The 9,001-nt window shown below is 59.8% G+C and overlaps 1 protein-coding gene across 6 annotated transcripts in view; it reads right to left on the bottom strand.

The window, feature by feature from the left end:
- Window positions 1-1,601: 1,601 nt before the first annotated feature.
- The window catches only part of ZBTB17 (zinc finger and BTB domain containing 17), a 12,387-nt gene continuing 4,987 nt past the window's right edge, over window positions 1,602-9,001 (bottom strand). For 5 of the 6 annotated variants that reach the window (XM_085316667.1, XM_085316665.1, XM_085316664.1 and 2 more), the window contains 14 exons: window positions 6,575-6,781; window positions 6,142-6,330; window positions 5,818-5,994; window positions 5,545-5,676; window positions 4,924-5,162; window positions 4,692-4,834; window positions 4,116-4,416; window positions 3,888-3,975; window positions 3,481-3,597; window positions 3,205-3,325; window positions 2,864-2,994; window positions 2,555-2,770; window positions 2,211-2,300; window positions 1,602-2,095 (listed from right to left, as the gene is read on the bottom strand). In XM_085316667.1, coding sequence (XP_085172793.1) covers window positions 1,818-2,095; window positions 2,211-2,300; window positions 2,555-2,770; window positions 2,864-2,994; window positions 3,205-3,325; window positions 3,481-3,597; window positions 3,888-3,975; window positions 4,116-4,416; window positions 4,692-4,834; window positions 4,924-5,162; window positions 5,545-5,676; window positions 5,818-5,994; window positions 6,142-6,330; window positions 6,575-6,779 — 2,427 coding nt within the window. In that variant the 5' untranslated portion in view covers window positions 6,780-6,781 and the 3' untranslated portion in view covers window positions 1,602-1,817. The remainder of the gene's footprint in view (window positions 2,096-2,210; window positions 2,301-2,554; window positions 2,771-2,863; window positions 2,995-3,204; window positions 3,326-3,480; window positions 3,598-3,887; window positions 3,976-4,115; window positions 4,417-4,691; window positions 4,835-4,923; window positions 5,163-5,544; window positions 5,677-5,817; window positions 5,995-6,141; window positions 6,331-6,574; window positions 6,782-9,001) is intronic. The other variant, XM_085316668.1, reaches the window with a different exon arrangement.

The following is a 9,001-nucleotide window of genomic DNA, read 5'->3' as shown; positions in this document are numbered from 1 at the left end:
CCCTCCCCCTGGGGAACAGGCACTTTTAATTTTGATACAAAGACCAAAACAACAACTTCTAAAAAAGGGGGGGGGGGGAATGCCCAAAACAGAAGGAAAGTGGGGAAAAAAAAATTTAAGAAAGAGTTTGCTTCTTCTCTAAAGCAGCTGCAGCCCACCAGGGTTGAAGGTCTCGGGTTGATACCCAGAAATCTAGTTGCCAGATCTCAGCAGCAGTTGTACCTGGATGTCCTTCCCGGAGGTTTTTCCCAGCTCGCATCCCGGGCCAAAACTTGCCGGGGAGAAGATTCCTGCCGGGAAGGGAGCTCGGCAGCTGGGCGAAGGCAGCTGCGCGAAGCAAACCGGTGGTTCGGCTGCTGCGTGGTGAGACACCCGCTTTAACCCCTTCGATGCTTTAAAATAATWAAAAAAAGAGCAACTTCTTTATTCTGTTAATGCTTTTGCCGGTCTGTGTTTAGCAGGTCTTTCAATGGTCCTGCAGCGATTTCTTTTTCCGAAAGTCGATGTAACAACTTGCACGCTGAATTGTCTTTAAACCTGGAAGACAGGAGCCGGGCGCGCGGGATTTGGGGGCGCTTCCCCCTGCCCACCCTCGGCGGGGAAAGGGCTCCGGTGCAGCCGCTTTGGGGCTGATGGTCTGTGCGGCCGGCTGGATGCGTGGCCAGCTGTACGCTGAACTTGGGTCTGCCTGTACATCCAACAGTGCGTGTCTGGCTGTATGTCCAGCTGAACATCCAAGGGGCCATGCATCTGGCTGTACAGCCAACAGAGTGAGTGAGTGTGGGTGTCTGGTTGTACAGCCAACAGGCTGTATATCCAGCTGTCCCTGTGTCTGGCCACACAGCCAAATGGCCATGCAGCTCGCTGTCCATCTAACCATCCCTGTGTTCAGCTGTATATCCAACTGTCCGTGAGGATGGAGGAAGAGCCACCTGTCTAGCTGTGCGTCCAATTGTTCATGAGGCTGGCCGTACACCCGACTGTCTGTGAGTCTGGTTGTCAGTCCCAACTGTACGCCCAACTCTCCATGTGTCTGGTTGTATGTCCAACTGTTCCTGAGGCTGATTGTGAGTCYACCTGTCCACTGGTCTAGCTCTATATCCAGCTGGCCCTGTGTCCAGCCGTACACCCACCTGCCTGTGTGGCTGGCTGTATAGCCGACTGTGTGCCCAGCATCCACTTTCGCATCCGGCCATGGTGCCCACTTACTTCCAAGTCCTCCCATCCTCTCCCTACCCACCCTGTGGGGCGCAGCGAGGACAAGGACCCAGTGGGTGCCAGGTGCCTGGAAGGATGCCGGGGACTGCGGGGGAACCTGGCGCACGGAGGGGCCAGAAACCAGCTGGGAGGAGCAAGCGCCAACGCTGGGATCCTGTAGCAACTTGCCCCAAATTTTAGCTCAAAGAGAAAAAAAAAAAAAAAAAAAGTGGTTTGAGCAGAGCCCGTTCACACACTCCCTGTGCTCAGAAAGACCGGAGCAGCCCCTGGAGCCAAGCCGTGGGAGATGCAAACCAGCACCCAGCGGGCCGGGACGCGCGGCTCGGTGCCGGCTCGCTGCGCAACAGAGATGGCAGCGGGGCAGCAGTAGGTTTTAAATAAGCTTTAGAAAATAACGCAATTTATTTCTTCTAGATATTACACAACTTTAGAGCGAATTTTAGTTTTTTTTCTCTCTCTCTCATTACAGAAATACACTTTTTACATCATTCCAAGGAGCTGTCTTTAAATAAACCCGGGTGGCAAAGCAGAGGGAGGGCCAGGCGGCTCCCCGGCCGGCGGAGGGCGCAGAGGAGGAGGAGACGGGGGAGACCCGTGGGTCACTCGGCCGGAGCCTCAGCCGGCGGCGGCGCCTCGGCCAACGGCGCCGGCACCTCGGCTGCGCCGTCGCGGGCCCGGAAGAGCAGCTCTCCCGACTGGATCACCTGCTCCGCTTGCCAGGTGGTGGCGGCGCCGTATTGCTGGTAAAAGTCCGTGTCGGCCTGGAACATGACGAGGGCCTGGGCCGTGTGGATGCGGACGTGCTGCGCCAGGCTGTTGGCGTCCAGGAATTTCTCGCCGCACGAGTCGCAGGCGTAGAGGATCTGGGTGTTGGGGTCTGCAAGGAAAGAGGAGACGCCGTGGGAGCTGCCCTCCTGCCTCGCAGAGGGCTCCGGCTCAGMCGGCGCAGCGCGAGCCGGACCACCAGGCGCCCCGTTGAGGCCCTTTCTCACCTGCTTCTTGCACCTGCTTCACGGCTTTGGTTATCTCCGCTTTAAGTGCTTCAGTCTCATCCGCCGTCACTGCCGCCGCCACGGGGACCACTGTGGGGTGGGGAGAGGAGGGAGAGGTGACGTGGAGGTGCCTCCACGACGGCGACATGAGAGCAGGATGCGTGGCAGGACGGGATCTGGACTGTCACGCTTTCGGAGCGGGCTCAAGGCAGGCCATGACATTTTCCCAGCCTCGAGTCGGAGAACGGGCCAAGTCGAAGAGCCCAGACAGAGCTCACTGGGCCTCCAGGACGTATTTCAGGATGGCTCCCAGCGGGAGCAGGGCAGGGGACCCTAGCGCTCACCCGTAAGCTGCGTGACGGCGGTAGCAGCCAGCGCCTCAGTGGCCAGCGTCACCATGTCATCAGAGGCCACGGTGACGATGTTGACCTCGTCACCTTCCTCCGGCTCCAGGATCTTGATGCCCGCCTTGCCCTGGTGCACCGTCTTCACGTGAGAGCGCAGGTTGTCCACGCGGTTGAACCCGCGACCACACTTGTCACACAGGAACGGCTTCTCCCCTGGGGGGAGAACGGGGGCCAGTTAGGAGAGGCGAGGGGACAGGCAAGGAGGCCGGTCCCGGCCCCGCAGCGAGGAGGAGGCACCGCACCCACCGGTGTGGATGATGATGTGCTTGGAGAGGTCGCCCACATTGACGAAGGCCTTGTTGCAGACGGTGCACTTGTGGGGTCGGATGTTGTCGTGGTGGCGGATGTGGTTGGCCAGCTGGCTTGACTGCACGAACCTGGCGGGGGCCGCGAGACGGCAGATGGGGAAAAAGGCGGCGCCCGGCGTTAACGCCGCGTGGGGCAGCCCTCCGAACGCCTCTGCGGGACGCAGCGGAGGAGCCGCTCCCGCGCGCCTCCCCCAGTGCGGCCGGCCGCCCTCTCCGGGGCAGATGCCGCCGCCGCCGGCCCCGCGGCACGCGAGGCGATGGGATGCCGCGGACGCTCACCTCTTGCCGCAGCGCTCGCACACATAAGGCTTCTCGCCTGTGTGCTGGCGCACGTGGGCGATGAGGGAGCTCGCCTGGGTGAAGGCCTTCCCGCAGATCAGGCACTGGCACGGCTTCTCTCCTGGCGAGACAGCGGCAGCCACTCAGCCGGGCCGGCACCGGACACTCTCCAGCACAGGAGGATTCCCAGAGAGGGAGGGAGGCACCGCAGCCCCAAAAGTGCCCGGTGCCCTGCAGGCGGCCAGACTCCCGCGATTTAGCCCCGCGCGCACCTACCCGTGTGGATGCGGACGTGCCGCTGCAGCGCCCCGGGGTCGGCGAACTGCCTCTGGCAGTGGACGCACACATAGGGCTTCTCCCCGCTGTGGATCCGCAGGTGACGCTTCAGGTTGCCTGCGAGGCGGGCGCGTCTCTCAGCAAGGCAGGCGCCCGCACCGCCGGGCTCCGAGCCTCCCGCCGCAAAGCCCGGCTCCAGCTACGGCTCACAGGCAGCCAGCGAGTCTCGCCCCGTCCTCGAGCCCGGAGTCGGGCGCAGACGCCGACAGGGAAAGGCAAAGCTGGCGTCTGGCTTGGTCTCAAGGTTTACGCCGCACGTGGGGCGGCCCAGATCCCTCCCCCAGCCTCAGGAATGGCCCTGTCCCCGACGATCGAAGCTCAGCGCCTCTCAACCAACCCTGGGCTACCTGAAGTGGTGAACTGCTTGCCGCACTCCCGGCACTTCAGGGGCCCGTCCGCGATGTGAATCTTCAGGTGCGCCTTTAAGTTCCCCACCTGGAGGCAAATACAGGGATGCAGAGAGCTCCCCGCCATCCTCCATCCCCCTCTGGAAGGCCAGGGGAGAGGGAAGCCCCCGCCACTTTCCCTGCCGCCTGGGCCATGATGGACCCAGCTCTGCGGGCCTYCCGGCTCACCTGGTTGAATTTCTTGTCGCAGTGGGGACACTTGTGCTCCTTGTCGGTGTCGTGGGTCTCCAGGTGCCGCATTTTGGAGGTGGGGTCGGAGAAGGAGCGCCCGCAGTAGTCGCACTGGTACGGCTTCTCGCCGCTGTGCACCAGCTGGTGCCGCTTGAGGTTGCCGGAGGTGGTGAAGAGYTTGCCGCAGTCGTCGCAGCGGTACTTGGCCTCCCCTGTGTGCCGCTTCTTGTGGAGGTTTAGCAGGCTGATGAGGCGGTAGCTCTTCCCACACTCCTCGCAGCCGTAGGGCTTCAGTGGGCTGCGGACAAGACAGGGTGGTCAAGCGAGGGGCAATGCAGGGGGGACGCGCTTCCGTGAGGGTCCACGTGGGAACCAGTGCGCCGAGCTCTCCTCCCTGCCRCTCTCCCCAAGTCTCCAAGGCCTAAGCCTGCAGCAGGGTTCACCACACCTAGAGAAGAGCACCTTGCTGACCCATGCAGATCAACCCAAGAGGAGCTCACCCATTTACTGACCTCTTGCTCAAACCATTAAGCCCTCAGGCAGCTACTGTCACAAACTCTTATCAATCCATACCTGTGCGTCTTCTCGTGGGCTTTGCAAGCAGCCGGGTCAGAGAAGGCCTTGTTACACTCCCTGCAGGAAAAGGGCTTCTCTCCGGTGTGAATGCGGATGTGCCGCTTAAAGTTCCCCGTGTGCGTGAATTCCTTTCCACAGTCCTACGGATGGAGAGACATACGTGCGCAAATGCGTCCGGGAAAGCCTCGCCGATGCCAGAGGCCCCGCTCGAAGCCGCGGCCGGCCTCACCTCGCACTTATGCGTGACGGAGCCGTAGGCTTTCGACTCGGTCCGGTCGCTGTAAGTACCCGAACGCAGCAGCCGGGTTTCGCCTGAATTCTCCTGCCCAGAGTCTGTGCTCCCTGATTCGTTATCCTCAGCGTTTTCACCGTTTTGTAACCTGGGTTGCTCTTCCTCAACGATTTTAGCTTCCTCCTCTTCCTCCCCTGTCGTCTCTTCGTCTTCCTCCTTTCCTTCCAACTCCATTTCTGCAGACATTCAGAAAATGGAGATGCTAAAAATCAGAGGCAGTATCAGGAACACAAAATCCATCTGTATTTCCTAATTCCAACCCTAGGTTTAAGGTGACCGGGATTATAGCCGCTGTGCTGTATTCTGCATACCCGTGTCGTACGACACGGGCGTCACGTATGTGCAGAGACCTCCACTCGGGGTCAGCTCAGCCCCATGGAAAACTGCTCCCATGGGCTCCCGGACTCAGAGGGGGGCCACGTCGTCAGGGCAAAAGCCCCACGGATAAAAATTAAGCGTTCTTCCGTAGCCCAGCTTTGCTGCAGCCCCGTCCCCCCTCCCAGGAAGCAAACGGAAAGATGGCAAAGTCGCCGCCGGCGCGGTCCTGCACGAACGCACCTCCCATCCCGGCACCTTGCTCGGCGCCCGGAGGGACGCTGCCCTTCACCACCGGGCTGCTGCCGATCACGCTCTCTGCCGGCGGCTGGCGGCTGGGAAACTCGGCAGGCGGGACCTCTCGGACAGCATCATCTACACCAAGGACCAACGCAACGTCTTGGGGGCGCTCAGGGAGAAAACGCTGCTTGGCTCCACAGACGGAGCCAGCAAGCRGGACGGGGCACGCGGGAGAGCGATAGCGGCGTCCGTGCGCGTCGCCACCTGCTCGCTGACCTTCGGCGGCGATCGCTTTGCTCTCCAGTTGCTCCGTCTGCTCCTCGGGCCGCGCTGTCGTGGCCATGAGCGTCTCCTCCTTCCCTTCCTGCCCGGGAGGCACTTGCTTTGCTTCATCACAGTCACCTGGTCCCTCTGCTGCTGCTGTTTTGTCTTCATCAGCCACTTTCTCACTGCCTGCAAGGGAAGAGGCATAGCAGCAAACCACTCCGCCTTTTGCACGCTGTCTAGCAGGGCAACTTCAAGCCCCGGGCCTTCCCCGCGGCCGCTTGGATGAGGAGAACCGGATCCCCRGCTCAACGCGGCCGCGCAAAGGCTGCGTACCGATCTCCGCAGGGCCCTCCTGGCTCCGCGCAGCGCTTTCTGCCGGCACCGCAAGAGACTTCAGCGCATTGCAAGCGCTGACTATTTCCTGCATCTGCAGGAAGCCGGCCACGGCGAGCACGTCTTCCACATTGTCAGGGTTCAGGCTCAGCTTGGCGGTGTACATGAACTCCAGGACCTGGCCCAGGCCTGCAAGGGACACCACAGGCACCAAGCGATCAGAGAGAAGCCCTCGCCCATACCACCGAGGCGGCTGAGCGCCTTTCAGAAGCTCAAGGCGCACTAAATAACAGGCCTCCCCCGACTTTTCTCTCTACATGGCACCAAACCGTGATTTTTTCGCTTAAGCGGCTGACGCCGGCTCCATCCAGCGCAGCAGAGGGTAGCGAAATGGGAGGGCGCAAGCTCTGCCACAAGCCGCTCCCCGGCCCACCTGCCGCGTTGCTGATGTCGAGGTGCACCACATCCTTCTGGTCGACAAAGAGCATCCTGAAGTACTCGCTGCAGGCYGCCAGCACGGCTTTGTGGGCCTTGAAGTCGATGCCGTCCACCACGAAGGTGCAGTCGCACAGCAAACCCAGCTGCCGCTGCTGGTTCAGCTGCTCCAGGACTTGCTTGCTGTGCTGGGGGAAATCCATGGCTGCGGGGAGAAAAGAAAACTGGTGAGCATAACGTCCGGGCTGCTTCAGTGTCTCTAGATCAACGCACCAAAAAACAGAAGATGCCCGAAAGCTGGACAGATCGAGGGAACCGCCAGACCAGCGTTAGAGCAGCCTTGGCGTAATGGCTGCTCCGTTATTTTATCTTATTCTCTTTCCAAAGACATCTGGTTTCTTGGGTCGAGGCCTGAAAACGAAGGGAGGACGCTTGAGAGCCCCCAAAAGGGATTTTAAAGGCAGATTAAGGGAACCACGTTRAAACACAGGGCTGCTCCCTGCTGCTCTGGTTTAGCTACTAAAAGGTAGAATTATCTGGTGACGCTTCGCCGTAGCAGGCGGGCTGCAGCAATCCCTGTCCTTCGTGCTCCACCCGGAGCATGAAACCGCAGGAAGCCGGCTGCGCGAGAGCGGCCAAGGGACACAGAAACCTCAGGACAGGCTCATATTCCTGCGCGCCCGACGCCCAAATCCTGGCGATTTCTGTCTCTTATCGAGCTCAAGACCTTAAAAGGCCAAACCGAACCCCTTGAAAAGACAGTCTGTGACTCACGCTCTGGCTTTCTCTCCCCAAGGAAGGACGTTTGCAGGCAAGAGACACCTGCTCTCCAGACTGCATCCGCGCGCAGGGCTCCTTTGCCACCTGGGAGCACAAGCTGGGAATAAACACCGGCTTTACGGCTGGAGACGGGCAGAAAACAGAAGGAAGGGACGCAGGCACGAGGAAAACCCCAACCCTGCAGCCAAAGGGCTTTGCCTCCATGCCAACGGCAGTGAAAGCAGGATTTTCCCGACACCCTTGAAGCGGCGTCGAGYGGGCGAGGGGAATCGAGCCACGACCCCGTCCTGCGCTGAGCTTAACTCAAGCAAACACAGCCACGGGGTCAATTTGCTTGGCAGGGGGCGTGGGGGACTGGACAAGGYGAGCAGCTTAAAAACGGTGCGGGGAATCCCGCAAAACCAGTCCGCAAACGCAAGCGAAACTTGGCAGCAGCCCCGCACAGAGGGATTGTGCGGCGATGCCAGCCGGCAGGCGACATCCTCCGATCCCGACGTCATCCCGAGGTGCCTTGCAGGGACCCGGAGGGTCATGTCCTCAGCTCGAGACGGGGCAGGTCGGTTCGTCCGAGGCGGTCTTTTCCAGGCTTCCTTTCTCCTTCCGGCTTGCTTTCCTCCGGCTCTGCCGGAGCTCGGGCCCAGCCGGCTCGGGGCGCAGGCGGAGGGAGCCTCCTCCTGTCCGCAAAGGGTTGTAGCAAGGCTCTCGCCGAAAGCTCTCTTCCCTCCGGGCCAAAGCAGCTGAAGGAGCAGCTTCCCGGCTCTGGAATCAGGCGTTAGGTGGTTAATCCAGAGCTCAGAAAAACCAAAGCCCAGGCCGAGGTCTCAGCTAGAGACCGACGGAGCCAGATTTCCTCCAAACTGAGGCAAAATCACTGCCCAAAAGCAGTTGCCACGAGCTGCCACAAGCGGATAAAAGCAGGGCCGAGTCYGGAGAGGACAGCGTGTGTTTTACGGCATCTCGCTGTTTTCTGTCCGTATCAGACACAGTTTCGAACCCATCAGCGGAGCCTCGCTGTTTCAAGCTGGAAGCTCGCGATCCCCAAAACGCCGAGAATTAACCTCACCGCAAAGTTACAAACACGAGCAAGAGACTCAGCGCCTTCAGYCCTGTTCATTACACCTCGGAAAGCTGCAGCACAGCCCGGGATGTTTCGAATGCTACCGGAGAAGACAGGATATTTTACAACAGCTCGTCCTGCAAATCCAGCGACAGGATCTTCTGGTCTGTTCSAGCCAGCGCACTGACAAATACGAGAAGACGGAGACACCGGGTGAACACAATCCCTGCRCTTCCCCAAGAATCACGTCTGTGACCATCTCCGCCATGTTTTTCCCAAATCTCTCTTTGCAACTGAAGCTGTTTAAACTTTTATTTATTTATTAAAAAAAACAAACAACTAAGCGCTTTTTCTTGCGCAAGGTTGAACTGGCAGAGCTCACCTTGTGACTTCTCCAACGCCTAGCAAACAGGATCGTTGCTGCCTCGAGGTTGTGAATAATTAGCTTGGTGCACTTCGGCCTTCTGCTGCTGTAGAGCCAAAATTTTCTGCCAATCCCCGTCGGTCCAGTGCTCTCATTACAAAGGCTGGAAATTTCCACCAGTAGAGGTGACATCACAGGGCCGAGGTTTGAAAACATGATATTCC

This window comes from Rhea americana, unplaced genomic scaffold (genome assembly GCF_003343005.1).
Source record: "Rhea americana isolate MKP2758 unplaced genomic scaffold, rheAme1 scaffold_478, whole genome shotgun sequence".
NCBI lineage: Eukaryota > Metazoa > Chordata > Aves > Rheiformes > Rheidae > Rhea > Rhea americana.
This window is presented reverse-complemented; position numbering and strand designations above follow the sequence as displayed.